This window comes from Vipera ursinii, assembly GCF_947247035.1.
Source record: "Vipera ursinii genome assembly, chromosome: 1".
Taxonomy (NCBI): domain Eukaryota; kingdom Metazoa; phylum Chordata; class Lepidosauria; order Squamata; family Viperidae; genus Vipera; species Vipera ursinii.
In genome coordinates, this window is record NC_139512.1 from 267,051,937 (window position 1) to 267,074,335 (window position 22,399).

A 22,399-nucleotide genomic window follows, 5' to 3' on the forward strand; every position below is an offset into this window, starting at 1 on the left:
GGCCATCTGCCATGACAAATGCTCTTTATAACTGTTTTTCTAAGGATTTTGGAATCAGTAAGATTATTTTTCACAAATGGAATAGTTTTTATTATAACATTATGCCATTTGTTATTGTAAAACTGTTTTATGAACCTTGATCTGTTTCTTCTGGTTTTTGGAAGATAAGCTTTGTGTTCCAGCATTAACAAAATCAACTAATTAGATATCTCTGTAAGCTTTTTAAAAAACAAAACAGACCTGATTTTTTTCCTCTGGATAGAATTCTATTATTGATAAGCTGTAGCAATTCAACAAAAACAGTTTATAACATACATACATACATACATACATACATACATACATACATCTATATATATAGTAGTCACCCGTCTGCATTTCAGAATGCTTTTATTAGTTTGTTGATTTTCGTTAAAAACATTACTTAAGTAGAAGTACTTTTTTATTTTTTAAAAGCTACTTCTTATAAAGTTCCACATTCTTCTGCTTTGATCAGACCCCCATCTGAAGTATTGTGTCTGGTTCTGAACATCATATTTTAAGGATTTGGGAAGCTTAGGAGACTGAGTTGAGATATGATATTTGAAATGATGTCCCATGAAAGAAGGCCAAGACTTGTTCGCTGTCATTTGGAGATCAGGACAATGAATAGAGTAAAGTTTCAGGAAGACAAAGTGCAACTGAGCATTTTGTAATAGTAGGAGATGTTTGACAGTAGAGCCAATTTCCCAGTGATATGGTGGTCTCTCTTATTGGATGAGTTCCAACAGCAGCCAGCCAGCCATCTGTTAGGGATGCTTTAATTCGTATTCCTGCATTGAGCAGGGGATGGAGTCAAAGTTATCCCTTCTTATTTTGTTACGTATGTTTATACCTATTTAAAATATCTATTGCTCAAAAGGAGATAGTGGTAATGACGGATAACGTATGTATGTTTTGAAATCCAGAAAATGTTCTTGGAGCGCATGTTCATCATTAGAGTTAGCAAAATAGAGAATTCTTTTGAGAAATATCTATTTGTTCCAAATAATCATAAAGCACCTTCTAATTTGCTGTGTAGGGCAGCCCATTCTGCCAAGATGTTTTCTTAGAAGATATGTAACAACCTTCAAAAATTTTGTAAACCTACTTCATAACTTTCCCATCCAAATGCCCTATAATTACGTTGAAACCTGTTCTAAGGGTGACTTGGTTAGTGCTTGGTTGTCTGGATAGGCCTTAGTTTAGTTCTCTATTTATAACCTGAACCAAATATTACATTAACAGGCTATAGTAAAAGTAGGTATGTTACGTAACAGCCATGCAGGATCATGACAACTAGAAATTCCCCGTCAATTTAAGTAATCTTTTAGGCAAGGTGATCTTGCCTAAAAGATTACTTAAATTGATGGGGAATTTCTAGTTGTCATGATCCTGCATGGCTGTTATGTAATTCTTCTCATGTAACTTATTCTTCTGAATTATTTTAAAAATGTGCGTCCTATTAAGTTTCTATTTTGATGTGCCTTATATAGAGACTTCCTGAGTTTTAAATGTTTACTTTGCCTTTTCAGTTCAGTATCCTAGGGACAGTTTAGAGTAAATTCTAACCACAAAAACAGGAAATAATAAAGCAATGTACAAGAATTTCAATAAATAAGTTTGACAACTTATCAAATTACAGGCATGATCAACATAACTAACCAAATAACTTATGTAACCTTAAAAGGTTTTACAACAAGAAATCTCCAATTTTTGCTTTTAAAGACAGATGCCGAGACCTTGCTTAGAAAAGTAGCGCATCATGAGATTAAAAAATACCATGGAATGAACTGCCTCAGAGAATATCTGTTTTGATAGTGACATTTCATGAGTTATAGCTTACTGGAAGTTCTTGGTAGATATCCAGAGACCACCCAATCAAAGCTTTAGACATGGCCTAATCCAATTTATAGTTCAGATTTCAAACATAATTTTAAATCCACCCACCCCCAAATAGACTTCATTAGGAAAAAACCCCAAATAGATGGGTATTCTTTTTCTTACCATAATAGGATGAAGTAAACTGAGTCTTATGAGATCATGCAATTCAACCCATTCTACAGAAAGTTTTGTAGAAAATTGGGCTACTTTAATATTTGTAGTTTTGGGGGGGGGTTTTTTGGTAGAAATGTACTTGGAAACATAATGAAATTTGTAGCAATAGAAGCCTCACATAAATTATACTTTGCTGCCTTTGTTGATTTAACTTTACTTATGGATTGATCTTCTGTTGGTAATGCTTGTGCTAAAAAAAGGAAAGCAAAATGTGTATGATGATGATGATGATGATGATGATGATGATGATGATGATGATGATCAGGCTAAAAAATGCCAAATCCAGTCTGAACATCTTGGCTGCTGGCTGACTGGGCAATGAATAACAACAACAACAAAATTATTATTATTATTATTATTATTATTATTATTATTATTATTATTATTATTATTATTATTATTAATAGAGCTTGGAGGTCTTCTAGTCCAACCCCCTGCTCAGGCAGTAAAGCCTATACCATTTCATACAAATGGTCATCCAGTCGTCCAAAACTTCCAGTGTTGGAGCACTCACAACTCCTGGAGGCAGGTTGTTCCACTGATTAATTGTTCTATCTGTCAGGAAATTTCTCCTTAGTTCTAGGTTGCTTCTCTCCTTGGTTAGTTTCCCTCCGTTGCTTCTTGTCCTGCTCTCAGGTGCTTTGGAGAATAGCTTGACTCCCTCTTCTTTGTGGCAACCCCTGAGATATTGGAACACTGCTATCATGTCCCCCCTCATCCTTCTCTTCATTAAACTAGACATACCTAATTCCAAATAGGAAATTTAACCCAACGTTAAATGGGAGTTCTGAATTATTAGTAGTGCATCTTCCAAGCTCATTCATGTACCTAGGCTCTTGCTATTTAAATAAATAAGTAAATAAATAGATTTCACCTGCTTTAGATTTTATTAACTAGATGACAGCATTATACAGATGTATCTGTAGAAGGACCTCAATCTGATACTGATTTAATGAAACAGCAATTTGAACTCCTGGAACTTACCTTTTCTCATTCATCCCTTCAGTGCATCAACAGAGAGATTTTAGTTAAGAAGGAAGATACTGCCAGCAACCTTTTTTTTCTGTTCTGCATGCCAAGTCCTGTTCTGTGTATACAGTTAGATCTGCAGTTTTTCTCTTCCAGTGTGCTGATCAGGCAGTATACTTTATACGAATTACTTCATTTTATTTTTATTTTATTTTATTTATTTCTCACATAATCTGGCATCACATACAAGCAGGCACTGAGGCAGGCTGTCTCTGTCCACAATTGTTGTGATAAAGATTCTAGAGTATGAGTAATCATTGCAGAGTTTGATCTAATCCTCTCAACCTGGAAACACTTTGATAGGAACTTCTGACACAAATGGAGTAGTAACCTAGTGGTTAAGATTAGAAACCAGGAGACTGTGAGTTGTACTCACATCTTGGGCATGAAAAATTGGCTGCGTGACTTTGGGCCTGTCACACACACTCTCTCAGCCCAACTCACCTCACGGCATTGTTAGTGTGGAGAAAATATAGGTACTCCTCGACTTACAACAGTTCATTTAATGACCGTTCAAAGTTACAACAGCACTGAAAAAAGTAATTTATGACAATTTTTCACAATTATGACCATTGCAGCATCCCCATGGTCACATGATCAAAATTTGGACACTTAGCAACTTGTTCATATTAATGGCAGTTGTAGTGTCCCAGGGTTGTGTGATCAATTTTTGCAACCTTCTGACAAAGTCAATGGGGAAGTCAGATTCACTTGACAACCATGTTACTAACTTAACAACCACAGTGATTCACCTAACAGCTGGGGCAAGAAAGGTCACAAAATGGGCCAAATTCACTTAACAAATGTCTCACTTAGCAACATAAATTTTGGATTCAAGTGTCATAAGTTGAGGACTACCTATAGGATAAGAACGGAATATACCGTAATATATATGTGCCACCTTGAGTTATTCATAAAAATAATAAATGCAAGATTAAAAACAATATGTGTTTGTGTTGCATACAGAGGAATTCCCATTGGGTTATGCTGGGTTTATTTTCTTTCAATAAGTGTCTAAGTTATATTTAAACACTACTTCATTAGTAATGTACTGTTATATTGCTAAATAAATTATAAATCACTGTTAATAATAATTACAGTATTTAAACTGCATATAGAGGTATTTTTTTCCAGTGGTGGAAAAAATATCTTGATGATTCCTGTGTTTGTTCCAGTTATGATTTGGATGGGTCCCTACGTGCTATATTTTGATTCCCAGATACTAAGTATTTTCTGTTATCATTTTAAGGCTGAACCTGTGACACTGAAAGTACCACTTTAGTAGGTGCCACATAAATCGGCAATGAATATGTTTAATGCTGTATTTTTGATATTTGATACCAAAATTTACTTTGCAATCCTATTGGCCTGAAAGGCTAAATTTTACTATACTGGTAATAATTTAAAATAACTTTATACCTTAGATGGGCACCTTCTAGTTTAGATAGGCACCTTCTAAGAAAACATTGGTCTCTGGTGGGCTCTTAAATAAGGGAAGTTTTCAAGAAAAATACGTTGAGATTCTGTGATTTGCAGTTGGGATTTTTCCATTTATATATTGTCATAATAAGTCTCTGTCACTCAAGTAAATGGAGCTCTGATTTATAGGTGACTAAAAGTGAGAAAGGATTTAGTTGTAGAGTGACCTCAAAAAAGCGAAGATTACAAATACATAAAAGGCTGCTTCATGGATGCATTCGTGTAATTCTGCAATATAGGGAGGCTTACACCCAAGAAATTTTCTCAATTCAAATACTGATTGTCCCAATGTAAAGGGATTCCATTTCCAGACTAAATCAGGAGGAATGTATGTTTGAATTTATCCAAACTTTGCAATCCATTACTCCTGTGTAATTGAAATTTCAAGGATTTTCACACCACTTGTACACAGCCTATCTGACGTAACTTGATTCAAAAATTCGAAAAATTCAACAGTGTGCCTTTTTCCCAATTGAAGGTTATAAACAGGCAAAGAGACACAGGAGAGTTTTATCAGTATATAGACTAGACAACCCGTGACTCGTTAGGTTGTTTCAAAGATATTTCCTTACCTAAACAGAGAGACAAAGCTGGGCAAAAAAGCAGTGAGAATGGGAGTTATTCCCAACTTCTTGCCAGCTTCCTCATTAACTTTCCTTATGAAAAGCTGGCAGGCAGTGTTGGAAATGACGATCATGTGACAGTCATGGCATTTAAGCACCCACAATTTTGCCAAATTTCATTCCCATGGGAATAATAAATCTTGTATTTTGGATGCATTCTTTAAGTTTGCCCTTTTGAGGTATGTTGATTAAAAAATTGTTGCCCTATGATACACCATTTTGCCAAATTGAAGACTACAAACAGCAGACTTAGTATGTAGATAGATGAAAAGCGAAGCTCTAAATATATCTTTTTTGTAGGAAAAGTATTCTGCAGATACGGATCATTTTGTTTCCTTTCTGTACCCTTTTTCAGCTCTACTTTTTATGAAATACGGTTACAAAAATTGCAGTTTTGATACTGTATTTCTTTAGTAACCATAATATTTAAATATATTCTTAGCTTTTAACAATTTTCTTTTTTCCAGTCAAATAAATTTTCTGGTTTAAGAAATGTTAAAGGAAATCAACTTAGTAAGTAAATGCTTAGTGAAGCATGTAAAAATCAAATGTGCTTCTTTCAATGTAAAAACATAATGAGTAACACATAATTTGCCATTTATTAATGGATTCCTCAACCACTACCTGCACTCTACATAATAATAGCTTATAAGTAGTAATAGTTGTTATATTTCTTCCAAAAAAGAAAAATCAAATTATTACTCACTGAAATACTGTAGATTTAATATTTGAACACTGTTTTCTAATGTCCATCTCTCCTCCTGTTTGCTATATCCCAACAATGTTTGGTGTTATTCTTGACCATGATGACCCCCTTCGCTTTCCACCTGGCATAATTTTGCCCCCCCAAATTTTTTTTAACCACAAAGTTGTATTTAGAGATTCTCATCTCAGAACAATTTAGAATCCTTGCCAAGATTCTAAAGACAGGGATGGGCAAGATCTGTTATAGTGGCTAATGTATTTCTCTGATGCCAGATAGATCCAATGTGTCCTCTCATCTGAAACCATAGCAGCTCACTTTGTGACTTTCAGCCCAACCTTCCTCACAGTGTTGTGAAGAAACGTAGGAGGATGGAGCACTATGTATGTGCGTTTAGTTCTTGAAGAAAGACCACAAGTTCAAGTTCTGCCTTAGTCATGAAAGCCATCTAAGAAATCTTGGGCCAGTCACTCTCTCTAAGCTCAATTCCCCTCACAGGGTTGTTATGACAACTATAGGAGGACGAAGATGTGTTGGATATGTTTAGCTGCCTTGAATTATTTGTAAAAATAATAAGGGCAGGATGTAAACGAACTAACAAATAAAATTGAGATATAGATATTTGTATGTGATGTTTGTGTACTAGAGAAGGGACACGTAAAATGAATACAAATATCCAGGCTTTCCTTCATGAACCTTAAAGTTGTTGCTCCTTTAAAAGCTACATGATGAATCAATTCCTTGCTGCTAGATGGGACAGTGAGTGAGGGGTTCTCGGCTGCCTGGGAAATGATTACAGAATATTGAAAATAAAAGATAATGTGACTTCAGCAGCAACCAGTAGTACTGAATTAGCCACAGCTTTCTCAAATGTCATACATTTTGGAGTCATGGGATTCAGATTCTGTACACATTCTATAAGGTAGCCCATTTGAGGTACCTACATTCAAAAATTGTGGTTCTAGAATGCACCATTTCACCCAAGTAAAGATCATGAAACAAGAGTCTTAGTATTACGTAGATGTTGTATATAAATAGCAAAACTATCTTCCTTGTCAGAACATTTAGCAAACTATACTACAAAACATTCATAGGTAAATGAAAAGAGGCTGTTGACCTTCATTTGCTTCTCTTTGAAAATTAGCTTATTGGGAAACTATAAATTTCTTCTGCTCTCTAGTATTCGGAGTCTCTAAAGAGGGCTGTTGCCATAGCACATCCATTGTGTGGCCATCACTCTAGCCAGGTAATTTGCGGAAAATTTAATCAAGTTGGCTTAAACAAACTTAATTGCGTGGCCTCTAGTGTTTGCTGTACACTTCAGTTGTTTCTATGTCGAATTTTATGTAGTTGAATGGTTTTTACTCCTCCTTGATAACCGTTTCAGTAGCAAAACCTGCAGCACATGAATAGCATAACACATCACTCTGTAGTCATGACACCTAGACAGGAAAGGGTACAAAGGGGCCCAAGGAGGGGTTGAAGTGAGAGTGTAAAGATGGTGGTAGTGGAAATATATTAAAGATAGTGGTAGTGGAAATATATTTACAGTGTATGACTGGGTAAAGTCAAGAGAAAGATGTTATCCCAACAGAAATAATTGAAAATTATTTTTAATACAAGCTAGTTTTTAAGTTACTGCAGTAACGACTTTTTGTATTGTACTGTATAAGTATTTCAAAGCAAGCATGTTCAAAAAATGTAATACAGGTAGTCCTCACGGCCACCAAGTGAGCTCAAAATTTCTGTTGTCAAGTGAGACGTTTGTTAAGTGAGTTTTGCCTCATTTTATGACCTTGCTTGCCACAGTTGTTAAGTGAATCACTGCAGTTGTGAAGTTAGGAACACGGTTGTTAAGTGAATCTGGCTTTCCCATTGACTCTGCTAATCAGAAGTCAGAAAAGGTGATCACATGACTGGGACACTGCAGCCGTCATAAGTATGAGTCGGTTGGCAAGCATCTGAATTGTAATCATGTGACCATGCTGCAATGATCATAAGTGTGAAGAATGGAAAGTCACCGTTTTCAGTGCCATTATAACTTTGAACGGTCATTAAACGAACTGTTATAAGTCGAGGACTACCTGTACTACAGTTAAAATACAGCTTTGTATTTTAGCTTTCAGCAAACAAAATTCTTTAAGACTGAAGAATTTTCTTAAAAAGGTGTGGGAATGCATAGTTAAATTGGACCTTCCATATCCTAAGGTAGAACAAAGAGGTCCCTGCAGACCATTTCTCCTGAAGCTTCTCTGCCCATTTCTCTCTGATGGAAGATACAGTTTGCCTTCAAGCATTCCCTAAATTAGGTGTCTTTGTTTAGTTGTTTCTTTATTGCAGTTGTCATAGTGTGGCAGATAGGGCAAAATGTCTGTAATGTCACTACTAGTCTAAACATAAATACTCGTCTCCTTCCGTCAGCTTTAGCTTGTAGGAGATTTAAGTTCTCCTGTTTTAATATAGCTGCTTAGCAAATAGCCAAAATTGTTCATTTCAGTATGAAAACAAAATCTACAACTTATTTTGATAATGGAACATGAATTTGTAATCTTCAGAACCTAGGAAGTTTTTCATTTGGATTCTATTCATCTGACATACCAGTTTGGCTATCTTGAGAGAGTTTTTGCAGAAAATTTACTTGTTTGTGCAAGTAAATGTATAGAATAACGCATTGAAGCATGTGGAAGCAGGAAAAAGAATATTGGAAAAGGTTGCTTTTTGAAATTTCAGTGTTAAGGAATCAAATTTAATTTAATTTAATTTATTGAGATTTCTATACCGCCCTTCTCCCAAAGGGACTCAGGGCGGTTCACAGGGCATAAATATAAATGACAATACAAAAATTAAAAGACAATTAAATAATGCCCAAGTTAAAACAAGAATAATAAAACAAGCCTATAAAAACCCATGTACCCCCATCAGGCCAGACCCGATAGTTCAAATAAATGGGTCTTCAACCCGCGACGGAAGGATCGGAGGTCTGATGCCGTCCGGAGCTCAACCGGCAGTTGGTTCCATAATGCCGGAGCACCCACAGAGAAGGCCCTCCCCCTGGGGGCCACCAGTCGACATTCCTTGACAGGAGGCACCCTGAGGAGGCCCTCTCTGTGGGCGCGCACAGGGCGGAGGGGAGTCGACGCCGGCAGCAGGTGGTCCTCGAGGTATCGCGGACCCATGCCATGTAGGGACTTAAAGATCATAACCAAAACCTTGAACCTTACCCGGAAGACAACTGGCAACCAATGCAGCTCACGGAGCAAAGGTGTAACATGGGAGTAAATGCACATTACACTAAGTCATCATGTGTTCGATTGCTTTTTTGGCTTTGCAAGATCAATGAATTCCTCAAGGGATAACTCATGCTACGGCATCTCTTATATATTGTCAGCTAGCCAGTGTTGGGGCCACACAAGCTATCTAATGCACTGATAGTCATATAGATTCCTCTGCTGCCTTAAATTACTGAAATAATGTAACACCTTTGACAGAATATGGGGAAGAGCCAAATTCAATGTTCCTGTTTAATTCTTGACATCTCTAGAGGAGGAGGGGGAGAGGAAAAAAGAGAACTTGGGCAATGAAATATTTTTACCTGAGAGACAAGCTCTCAGTAAAAGCTATCTGTACCAGTGGACTGATGGTCTGACAACAAAAATGTTTCCCCCCCCCAAGGATAACACATATAAATTGTTACAGTATATGTAAATTGTTTATGCAATAAACAATCTTCACGTTGTTGTTTTGCAGATTTTCCCAAAGGAAGATAATTAGGCCAGCTTTTTTGACCAAAATTTCCATACTGAACTGAAGAAAATGCTTTCTTAATGAATTTCTTAATGAAATGCTCATTTATGCAGATGAAGCAAGAGACCTGTGGCAATAGGATTAATTATGTTTATAAAGTAGATGGGTTTGGTTTTTAAAAGCATCTGGCAGCTTCAAGCATGCCATCAGTGGCCTTTCAATTACCATAATTGTATTCTTGTTTCCTTCTATAGATTTTGGGATTTCTCCAAGCCTGACCCTCTGCTTGAAACTGTGGAGCATCATACGGAGTTTACTTGTGGCCTAGATTTAAGTTTGCATGATTCGGGTCAGGTAAGAAAATAAGTCATTTTTTATGTGAATGTAAACCCAGCTGAACTCCGGATTATGCATAGCTTCTTTTTTGAAACCTGCAAATTTATGTTAAGAATATGCAAAAATAAAACAATCGAATCAATCAGCAACAAATTCCTTCAGTCATCTGTCAGTCAGCAATCCATGTGGCCTTAAAGATTTTAATTCATTCAGCATCAATTGTATATCCTTGTGGAGCCAACTGAGCTAAAAAAATTACTTGAATAATTCTGTCTTTTCTTTTTGATTGCTACATTTTTGTCATTTTCACTGAGTGCTGAAGTATTTTTTTTCCTTTTATAGAGGAAATTTTACTTTTATTTAATTCCTTTCTTTCTTTTCTTCAAGATCCAAAAGTCTTGTCATTCTTAGCATCCTTTATTAATTTCAGTTGATTCTAAATGTTGGTTTTTCTGATACTATTTCTACAATCCAGACTATTGTATGTAATCTTTTTTAGTGGTTTATGTCTCTTTCCAATTCCTCTACATGTCCTTTGTGACTTTCAGATTTTCACTAAGCTTTTCTCATTAGAGTTGTTTTGAGTGATGTTTTTCATACAGTAAAACTAAAGTTACCAAATGATTTTGGTAGATGGACAAGATTTCTGTCCTGATGTTTCCACAAAATAATAAATTAAATCTATTTGGTATCACAAATAGTCTAAATTTACTTAAATTTATTATCAGCTTACATATTGGTAGATAGAAAAATGTTAGTTACAAATTTTGCATTGATTTAATGTCATTTGTGTGCATATTTACCGAGGTGACAAAAATGATATAAGTTAACACAAATAGCATTAATTCATATGTGGTAGAATCAGACAAGCCAATCTCCAAATGGTTTGTTACACTGAGGTTTTGCTGTAATATCTCTTATTTAAGAAATTCCCATCTTTAGTGGGCTCACTTCTCCATCAGCTTCTATTATCAATGTATTTTACTCAACTATTGTTCTGAGTTAATTAAATATGATTTCTTTAAATAAAGTAATCTACTTAATTGTAGTTTTTAAATATCATTTAATATCAAAGTTCTGTCCAACATTATAGAATCACTTTCTCCCAGTATTCTTAGTTTTTTTCATTTCCTCAATTAAATCTTCTCTGTTAGTTATTCTCAAATCAAGTGAAGCTGACCTTTCCTTCTAGCATTCCTTGAAGAAAAAAAAATTGACAAGGCAGATCAGGAACTTCTAGAAGGAATATACTTAGCAGAATTTGTATCCAAACTTATGTACATTTAAAATTGTGCAAGCAAAAATGTCTACTGTAATTATTGCTGCTTACTTTGAAGAGATAATTTCTTATAGAATGTTCAAATTTGATCAATATCTAATGGTTTTAACTCATTAAATTCTACTCTGAAAGACAACGCACTGCTCCCATGTTTTCTTTGATAATTAAATGTACCCATTTAGTTTTTCAGCCTTTCTGGAAAAAATTTTGTAATTTGCTTTTGAAAAACATTGTCCAAGTCTTCTTCTTGGTTCGGTTGTCGGATGGTTTTAAGGTAACAGGTTGCAATTTGTGATCGAGGCAACGAACAAGTTAACTAAAAAAAAAGTTATAAATAAAAGTCTGCAGAACGTACATATTTTAGGAGCTGTGCCATCACCAGGTGAAAAGCACATAAGAATCATTTGCTTATGAAGCTAAATAAACATATTTCTGCTGTTCTTATATTCAGATCTGCCCATTGAATTCTCTTGTTTTCATAAGAATGGGTGCTATTAAAAAAGGTCCATTAAGAATATTTAAACACTGGGTTGGATTCATTTGTAACCTGGCTCTTTCTGCCCTCCCCCCCCCCCCAAGAAGAACCCATACCCACAAAAGCTTCTCCTAAGATCAGAGGTATTTGCCAATTGGCATTGATCATGCTTCATGAGTGAATGGAGCCCTCAAGTGTTCAGCTGCTTGTCTCCTTCCCCTTCATACACTTGTGCCAGAGCCTGTGCCATTCAGCAGCGTATTCTGGTCCTTCAGCTTAAATTGGCAGAAAAATGAGCTGCTGTCCTAATTACGAAGCCGTTTGTTTGACTTCAGCCCACACTTACCTGCTAATATATTTTGTAAAGAATATGTTGACTGACGTATGCATATTTTTTAACTGTGTTCTCAGAAAATAGCATTTGTCTCTTGACTTGTTTTATGGAACAGATGTAATATCAGTTCCATGAATCATTGTACCTTGAAAGAAATGCAAAACTTTTTTCAGATTATGTTCGCTGCAGGTTTATATAAGAGGAAAAAATGAAATCACATTCTATTTATTGGGCCATTAATGCAAACATTCTTGAGGCTGTAGTAAAATAATAGGATCAGCAAAATGAAAAATACTGAGCCTCCTATATTTCAAGTGTGTCACACACACACACCCCTGCAAAATATAAGTAAATTACATTAAACACACTATCAGTAGAGATCGGATTAGGAAATAATGGGTTTTACAATATTTGTTTTTGATAATACCTTCAATTAATCTCTACTAAATTTACAAATCTGCATGCTGTTCATAAGTAGGTATTAATATCAAGCAATAATTTAGAAGAAGGGTTGACACCCTTTCAATGGTTAAGGGATGAATATTAATGGGAATGTCATTTGAAAGTAGATAAGGAAATGAGGGCTTATATGTAGGTATTTTGCTCTTAAAAATAGAATTATAATTGGTGGCAAGTTAGATGAATAAACTTCATAAAACCATGCTGTCGATATTTAGTAATGCACTTTTTTGGGAGTTCCTTAAAACAGAAGTTGTGGCTAGTTCACAGAGTCACTTCTTTTTTTAAAAAAATGCATGGTAAACAGCTAGGCCACATAATGTAGTTAATATCAATATATTCTACCAAGCTGATTGCACTATCTCAATAAAATTTAATTGTGCATAGTTCTGCACAGACTCTTTATGTTTGGAAAAGATCAGTCTCTTTTTAAATTTCTCCTCCATTTTAAATTTTATTCAGATTTAGCACTTCTATGTTTGAATATTTCAAGGCTTGGTTTCCCCCCCGCCCTTTTCCCCAATGTCTTCTATGTTGATCAAATATATAGATTTTTAAAAATTCACACATTTGTTGAAAACATATATGAGGCAGGATACTTTCTCATTAAAAAATAAGGCCAGTAGCATATTTTAAAATCATATTTGGGAGGTACAGTTCTACTGAGATTTTTTTTTTCCTTACAAACATTTTGCTACCACTGAAGCATCATTTGAAGTTCTATACGGCATAATTTTAGTCATCTAAATCAGATGGTTGAAGAGTTACAGCTCTTGCTTTAATGCCAAATTCATTTCTTTACTTGATTGAATATATTAATTTGAAGATATAAAGGAGTGAGGAAGTATTGCTCAAGGCACAAAGGTCCTGAGATTAGGCTATTTTGGGTCTGCTTGAGTAATAAGCCTAGTAGATAGTTCAACTCGAATGTGAAGAAAGAAATGACAGTCTGAGGTTCCTTTCTCTATTTCTATGCCTAGTTATCATCATGTCTTCCACACTACCAGTGCTAGGCTCACATATGTAAATGAAAGCTTTCTGCTGAGCAAGACTTTTTCTGCAGCTCTTGTCTGCCTGAAAACAGGATTTAGGTACTTTGAATAGGGAGAAATAACATTGTGAAAGTTCTTTGAAGTACGAATTATAGTTCAGTTTTCTTAATTATAATGTTGCCATTTCTTAAAAGGAAAACATAATAAGGGTTTTTTTTTCTTAAGCACTGAAGGGTGAGATACTTACAAATACCGTATACATATGTTGCTGTTTGCAAATCGTATTGTTGAAAAGCTTCTTTGAGATTAAAACCTAAGTTACGAGGTAGATTCTTTGCAATGCAATTCTTTTCCTGTGCCAATTATTGGTCTTAGTAGAGCAGAACTGCAGTCCTAACTGGTGAGTTACCTACACAGTATGTCATGCTTCAGCCTTGCTTGAAAGATCATTTTGAGATGAGCCTGTGTTGGCGAAGCTGAAATTAAACTGATTGTATTTGTGAACTGAAAATCAAGAGCTTTCAGAATACATGAACTACGCAAAACTTTTTAATAACAATGTAAAGCCTTTTAATAGATTTTAGTACCTTTTAACTTTGTGTCTTTCTAAAGGAGATGAGCTTTTACCAAAATGTGGACTTTTGAAGTGGGAGGGAAGGTGGTTTTGTATTTGCAGAATAAGGTCAGCCATTGTTTAAAGGGAACAGATTGTATTCAAAAGAGGAAACTTATTCTGCTTCCATTAGGGGATTTTAGAAATATAGAGGGGAAGCACAAATATAAAGCACCTCCTATCTATACTTTTATCTATCCTTCTCAACTTTGTGAACTTTAAGATGTGCAGACTTCAACTCCCAGAATTCCTCCAGTCAGCCACTTTAAAGTTCACAAATTTAAGAAACACTGTTGCATCTTATACCCCATCCTCATCTTGTTTTTTTTCTTATTTCTTTTTCCTTCCTTTCCCAGTGTAGCTGTCCCTTAGTCACACATGTCCCACAAGAATGCCTATTCACAATTTAATAGATATAAAGAAATATAATGAGTTTAGGACATGTTTATAGATGCTAAAAATCATGGCATCTGGCCCTCTCAATTCCTGGCAAATAGATGGGGAAGAAATGGAAGTAGTGACAGATTTTATTTTCCTGGGCTCCAAGATCACTGCAGATGGGGACTGTAGCCAAGAAATTAAAAGACGCTTGCTCCTCGGGAGGAAAGCCATGACAAATCTAGATAGCACACTAAAAAACAGAGACCATCACCCTGCCAACAAAAATGCGTATAGTCAAGGCTATGGTCTTCCCAGTTGCAATGTATGGCAGTGAAAGGTGGACCATAAGAAAGGCTGAGCGCCAAAGAATCGAGGCCTTTGAACTATGGTGCTGGAGAAGACTCCTGCGAGTCCCTTGGACTGCAAGGCAATCAAACCGGTCAGTCCTAGAGGAGATCAACCCTGACTGCTCTTTAGAAGGCCAGATCCTGAAGTTGAAACTCAAATACTTTGGCTACCTAATGAGAAGGAAGGACTCACTGGAGAAGAGCCTAATGCTGGGAAAGGTTGAGGGCAATAGAAGAAAGGGATGACAGAGAATGAGGTGGCTGGATGGAGTCACTGAAGCAGTAGGCGTGAGCCTAAATGGACTCCAGAAGATGGTAGAGGACAGGAAGGCCTGGAGGAAGGTTGTCCACGGGGTCGCGATGGGTGGGACACAACTTCACAGCTAACAACAACAACAATAGATGCTAAACTTTTTCCCATTGGAAAAAATGAATAAATATCAACCAACATCTAACAGATTTTTATTTTCTCCTTTTTCAGCCCCAAAGTTGGTCATTTCTACTATTTGAAATGGCTTGACCAAGAAAGTAAAAGTATACGTTAATTAATGAATGGGGTATCTATTAGGGAACTAAACTGGGTAATGGAAACTAGACTTAATAATTAACAAAAACTGAAGAATTTTCATCATAATGAAAGCTGAACATAGGAGAGTAATCTTTGTCAGCCTGAATATTTACCTAGTTCATATTCCTTGTTTTTGGAAGGAGGGAAGGGAAGCTTAATTTATGTGTTGCAAACAAATCTGCCAGATGGTTGCCATAACCCAGTAATAGAGGTATATATGATGCTCTGCCATGGAACATTCTGACCCTGAAATAGATTGTTCTGATTTTGGTTGTTGAAAATATTTTGGAAGTGGTCCATCTTTGAAGTGTGTTGGCTCTTTTCTTCTGAGCTTTCTCAGAATGGCATATTTCAGGATTTAACCATTTCTGGGAAACTCAATGACCTGTTCTGTGATTGGAACTCCCTGTTCCAAAGGTTGAAGGTTTTGTGACAAAGCGTACTGTAATAGTACTAGTAGTAGTAGTACTAGTAATAGTAGTGGTAGTAGTAGTAGTAGTAATATCCAGCCTTGAAGTGAGCAACCAGTCTTCTGCTTTGTACAGCTCTAGCAACTTTCTTTTAAGCAAGACTATTAGACGTTTTTACTGGTAGGTTTTTATTACATTGTCTTATTTGATGGGGTGGGAAATTTTTCCAGGAAATGTACAAAGGTGTTATCTATTTCATTAGTTGTAGTTCTTATTATTTTGTTTCATACTCAAGGATGCAAAAGATGAAAAAAAAAGAGAGGGGAATTACTCTGAAAATATGTAATACTCATTTTTAGCACCTTTCTTGCTGCTTTTGTTCAGTGAGTGATGTGAGTCTCTTCACCATTTTTAGCCTTGGGGAAGCTTTTGTTTATTTTATATGAAGAGGCAATTTGAGAAAGAAACTTATAAAGTCAAAATGGTATCACTCATGCATGTTGTTCAACTATTAGCAGTCTTGGAGAAAATCTCTCATATTCTCTCTCTCTCTCTCTCTCTCTCTCTCTCTCTCTCTCTCTCTCTCTCTCACACACACACACACACACACACAGAGAGAGAGAGAGAGAGAGAGAGAGAGAGAGAAACACGCACACAGTAAGAGGTGGGCCAAAAAACAGTGAACATAATGAGTATGGATCCAATGCCAGCTTATACAAAAAAGATGAATTACATGTATTGCAAGAATAGCCAACTAAACCCCTTTATAGCTTAACATTTTACTCCAGTTATGTTGGGTATATTTCAGTTGCAATTCTATTTATCTGCAGGACATATAGACTGCTCTACTCTGAAGAATGTACAGATCCCCAAATCTTAATGTGGTTTAAAACAAATATATAAAAACCAAAATGTAACTATAATTTAAAATATATGTCTATGGACATACTTTGCAATTGTCTTAGACCACAGGTCTGCAACCCGCGGCTCCGAAGCCGCATGCGGCTCTTTCAGCCGTCTCCTGCGGCTCCCAGTCCTCTGCCATGTGCAGTCCCCCCCAAAAAAGTGGGACTAAAAAAGTTCAACCAATCAATTCAAATATGCAGGGTAGGTGCATATCTCGCCTTGGCTCCACTCTTCAAACCCTGTTCTGCGCATTTACATGCATGTGCACACATTTTTTGCGGCTCCCAGTTTTTCCTTTTGTGAGGGAACCGGTTCCGAGTGGCTCTTTCACTGTTTCAGGTTGCTGACCCCTGTCTTAGACAAACCAAAACTGAAGAAATTTGGAGATGTAATTTTGCCACTTTGCCCAATAATATTAAATCTACTTAAATTGGACTCATTTATAGGCTGCATTTGCACTATGGCACATGTGGAAAAATATACTAAACAGCCCTTGAAGCAAAACAAAAGCAATTTATAGAATCACAATATATGAGAAGATATCTATGGAAAGCTCTGCAAAACTTAGCTAGTGGTGTATAATTTAACATGTTCCTGTGTTACCTAATTAAAAAAACAGAAATAAAATAGATTTATGATAGCCATATCATAAGTGCCTCAATTAAAAAGTCCCTGATGCATTGTAATTATGCAATGCAAAGTCAATTGATTTATAATAATTTGTGAAGCAAACCACAACTTCTGAAACATTTTGGTTGTTGTTAGCTGTGAAGTTGAGTCTGACCCATCGCGACCCTATGGACAATGTTCCTCCAGCCCTTCCTGTCCTCTACCATCTTCTGGAGTCCATTTAAGCTCACGCCTACTGCTTCAGTGACTCCATCCAGCCACCTCATTCTCTGTCGTCCCCTTCTTCTATTGCCCTCAATCTTTCCCAGCATTAGGCTCTTCTCCAGTGAGTCCTTCCTTCTCATTAGGTGGCCAAAGTATTTGAGTTTTAGCTTTAGGATCTGGCCTTCTAAAGAGCAGTCAGGGTTGGTCTCCTCTAGGACTGACCAGTTTGATCGCCTTGCAGTCCAGCACCATAGTTCAAAGGCCTCAATTCTTGGGCGCTCAGCCTTTTTTATGGTCCAACTTTCACTGCCATACATTGCAACTGGGAAGACCATAGCCTTGACTATACGCACTTTTGTTGACAGGGTGATGTCTCTGCTTTTTAGTGGGCTGTCTAGATTTGCCATGGCTTTCCTCCCGAGGAGCAAGCGTCTTTTAATTTCTTGGCTACAGTCCCCATTTGCAGTGATCTTGGAGCCCAGGAAAATAAAATCTGTCACTACCTCCATTTCTTCCCCATCTACATGCCAGGAATTGAGAGGGCCGGATGCCATGATCTTGGTTTTCTTAATGTTAAGTTTCAACCCAGGTTTTGCACTCTCCTTCTTCACCTGCAACAAGAGGCTCTTTAGTTCTTCTTCACTTTCTGCCATTAGAGTGGTATCATCTGCATATTTATTTGTTTTATTTATTTTTGGGACTTATATGCCGCCCTATCTCCTGAAGGACTCAGGGCGGCTAACAACAATAAAAACAACAATACAAAAGTTAAAAGAGATTAAATAAACAGCCCCAAAATAAATTAACTAAACAATTTAAAAATTAAAACTTTTTAAAAACCCGTCATCAATCCAGGTCAGCCTGATTGAGGTCACGGCGAAAGGACCGGAGATCCGGGGCCATCCGGAGCTCAAGGGGGAGTTGGTTCCACAGGGCTGGCGCTCCCACAGAAAGGCCCTCCCCCTGGGGGTCGCCAGCCAACATTGTCTAGCCGACGGCACCCTGAGGAGGCCCTCTCTGTGTGAGCGCACTGGGCAATGGGAAGTCGTCCCCGGCAGCAGACGGTCCTGCAAATATCCCGGGCCTAGGCCATGTAGGGCTTTAAAGGTAAGTACCAGCACCTTAAATCTCACCCGGAAGACAACTGGCAACCAATGCAGCTCACGCAGGAGGGGTGTAATATGGGAGTATTGGGATGCTCCCATCACAACCACGCAGCCGCATTCTGCACCAGCTGGAGCCTCCAGGTGGTCTTCAAGAGCAGCCCCATGTAGAGAGCATTGCAGTAATCTATCCGAGAGGTAACGAGTGCATGAGTGACCGTATGTACGGCATCTCAGTCCAGATAGGGGCGCAACTGGCGCACCAGGCGAACCTGGGCAAATGCCCCCCTGGCCACGACTCCAATATGGTCTTCAAAACTGAGTCGTGAGTCCAGGAGGACGCCTAAATTGCGTGCCCTATCAACGGGAGGTAACACCTCTCCTCCCATAACCAAAGATGGAATCTCTTGGACAAATCGAGATGCCAGTACATAAAGCCACTCAGTCTTGGCCGGGTTGAGCTGGAGCCTGTTCTTCCCCATCCAAATGCGTACCGCTTCCAGGCAACGGGACATTACATCGAGGGCATCACTGGGTTGGTTCGGGGTGGAGATAAAAAGCTGGGTATCATCAGCATATTGATGATACCTCACCCCGAAACCATGGATGATCTCACCCAGTGGCTTCATATAGATGTTGAACAGGAGGGGCGAGAGGACCGACCCCTGAGGCACCCCACAACTAAGGGTGTTATATCTTAGGTTGATATTTCTTCCGGCAATCTTAATTCCAACTTTTGATTCATCTAGCCCTGCCTTTCTCATGTTGTGCTCTGCATATAAGTTAAATAGGCATGGCGACAGTAGACAGCCTTGCCGGACTCCTTTCCCAATTTTGAACTAATCAGTGGTTCTGTGTCCAGTTCTCACTGTTGCTTCTTGGCCCGCATATAGGTTTCTCAAGAGACAAATAAGATGGTCTGGTACGCCCATCTCTTTAAGAACTTGCCACAGTTTGTTATGATCCACACAATCAAAGGCTTTAGCATAGTCAATGAAGCAGAAGTAGATGTTTTTCTGGAACTCTCTAGCTTTCTCCATGATCCAGCGTATGTTGGCAATTTGATTTCTAGTTCCTCTGCCTCTTCGAAATCCTGCCTGTACTTCTGGTAGTTCTCGATCCACATACTGCTGGAGTCTAGCTTGTAGGATTTTAAGCATAACTTTACTAGCATGAGAAATGAGTGCAATGGTGCGATAGTTTGAACATTCTTTGGCACTGCCTTTCTTTGGAATTGGAATGTAAACTGATCTTTTCCAATCCTGTGGCCACTGTTGAGTTTTCCAAATTTGCTGGCAAATTGAGTGTAGCACTTTTACTGCATCGTCTTTTACGATTTTGAATAGCTCAGCTGGAATACTGTCACCTCCACTAGCTTTGTTGTTGCTCAGCTTTTCTAAGGCCAACTTCACTTCACATTCTAGGATGTCTGGCTTGAGGTCAGTGACCACCTCATTGTGATTATCAGGGACATTAAGCTCATTCTTGTATAGTTTTTCTGTGTAATTTTGCCACCTCTTCTTAATCTCTTCTGCCTCTGTTAGGTCCCTGCCATTTTGGTCCTTTATCATGCCCATTTTTGCATTAAACGTTCCCTTCATCTCTCCAATTTTCTTGAAAAGATCTCTGGTCCTCCCTATTCTATTGTTTTCTTCTATTTCTTTGCACTGTTCATTTAAGAAGGCATTCTTATCTCTTCTAGCTATTCTCTGGAATTCTGCATTCAATTGGGCGTATCTTTCTTTTTCTCCTTGCCTTTTGCTTCCCTCCTTTCCTCAGCTATTTGCAAAGCTTCCTCAGACAGCCATTTTGCTTTCTTGCATTTCTTTTTCTTTGGGATGGTTTTGGTTGCTACCTGTTGTACAATGTTGCGAACCTCTGTCCATAGTTCTTCAGGCACTCTGTCTATCAGATCTAATTCCTTAAATCTATTTGTCACCTCTACTGTATATTCAACAGGGATATGATTTAATTCATACCTGAGTGGCCTAGTGCTTTTCCCTACTTTCTTCTGAGGGATTCTTGCCCGCAGTAGTATACCTGATGGTCATCTGAATTAATTCGCTCATTCCTGTCCATTTTAGTTCGCTGATGTTCAGTCTTGTCATCTCTTGTTTGACCACATCCAGCTTTCCTTGATTCATGGATTTTACATTCCAGGTTCCTATGGAGAAAAAATCTTTATAGCATCGGACTTTCCTTTCACCACCAGACACATCCACAGCTGAGCGTCCTTTCGGCTTTGGCCCAGTCGCTTCATTCTTTCTGGCGCTACTAGTACTAGCCCTCTGCTCTTCCCCAGTAGCATATTGGATGCCTTCCGACCTGAGGGGCTCATCTTCCAGCGTCATATTGTTTTGTCTTTTGGAACTGTCCATAGGGTTTTCATGGCAAAGATACTGGAGTGGGTTGCCATTTCCTTCTCCAGTGGATCACCTTTTGTCAGAACTCTCTGCTATGACCTTTCCGTCTTGGGTGGCCCTGCACGGCATAGCTCATAGCTTCATTGAATTACACAAGCCCCTTCGCCACGACAAGGCAGTAATCCATGAAGGGGTCTGAAACATTAGCAATCTATTAATCAGTTGTTTTATCCTTTTCACAGCTGATTAGTAATTGTACATTCTGGATGCTATTTAGAAGTTCACATAGTTAAGTCATATAATGGTTTAATTCAGGGGTAGGCAACCTCGGCCCCGTTTATGACTCATGGACTTCAACTCCCAGAATTCCTGAGTCAGCTGTGCTGACTCAGGAATTCTGGAAGTTGAAGTCCATGAGTCATAAAAGAGCCAAGGTTGCCTTCCCCTGGTTTAATTGCTCTTTTCACTGAAACTGCCTGCCTTCTAATCAGTTCCTTCTTACCTGCTGAAGGGCTTGAAGGCTGGTTTGTAAATAAAGTAGGTTATAGAGTAATGGTGTTGAATAGTTAGCGGTTCAGGGTATGGAAGGGGATCCAATCTTTCCATTAGTTCATTGGATGAGCCATAAAAACACATTAAGAAGTATGGTGGTTTCTTTTATTTGTTTGGACATACCACAGTGGACTTAACCACTGTGTTTTGTTGTTCTGAGTTTATTATATTTGTAAACCTGCTGAACCATCCTTGCTCTCAGGTAAACGTTCCTTACTATAGAAGTATTAACACTGCCAGCTAAAGGTAGTCACGAATAAGTTCCATCAAAATGAAACAAGTTAGACGTAACTAATTTAAAACTCAAGGACTGGGGAGGAGTAAAATCATGACTGACAGTCCTAAAACAGGAATCTGAAACAGCCCAGAACCCTCAAGCCATACTTCAAGTAATCTAATTTATTCTACCCAGACAGAGAAAAGTAGCTAAAGACTACACAGCAGAAAATAGTGCATGATCATATTTTATGGCTGACGAACCAGAAGCATATGTTTGTATAGCTCTGATTTTCCTCAAGTATTTTTCAGAATGAAGGGAGGTTTTTCCAAAGTCTAATGGTTCTGCTTCTGCTTTCATTCTCCAATTCACTATCTGAAGTGGAAGTTATAAGACTGTATTTGTCTCACATGGAAAAGGGGAATATGTGTTTATCAAATACGTTAGATCCAGGTAGCTTTGCTAATATAACGATAAACGTTAAGTTTCAATTAGGACACATGATAACATAATTTAAATTAAATTGTCTATTCATGTTTAAAGATGATGAGTGAGATCCAGGTTTCGTGCTATGTG

General features: G+C 37.7%; 1 protein-coding gene across 1 annotated transcript in view; it reads left to right on the top strand.

Annotated features, from left to right (window-relative positions):
- The window catches only part of PEX7 (peroxisomal biogenesis factor 7), a 66,205-nt gene that overhangs the window by 39,723 nt on the left and 4,083 nt on the right, over nt 1-22,399 (top strand). Inside the window, exon 9 of the mRNA XM_083368475.1 lies at nt 9,909-10,008. Coding sequence (XP_083224601.1) covers nt 9,909-10,008 — 100 coding nt within the window. The remainder of the gene's footprint in view (nt 1-9,908; nt 10,009-22,399) is intronic.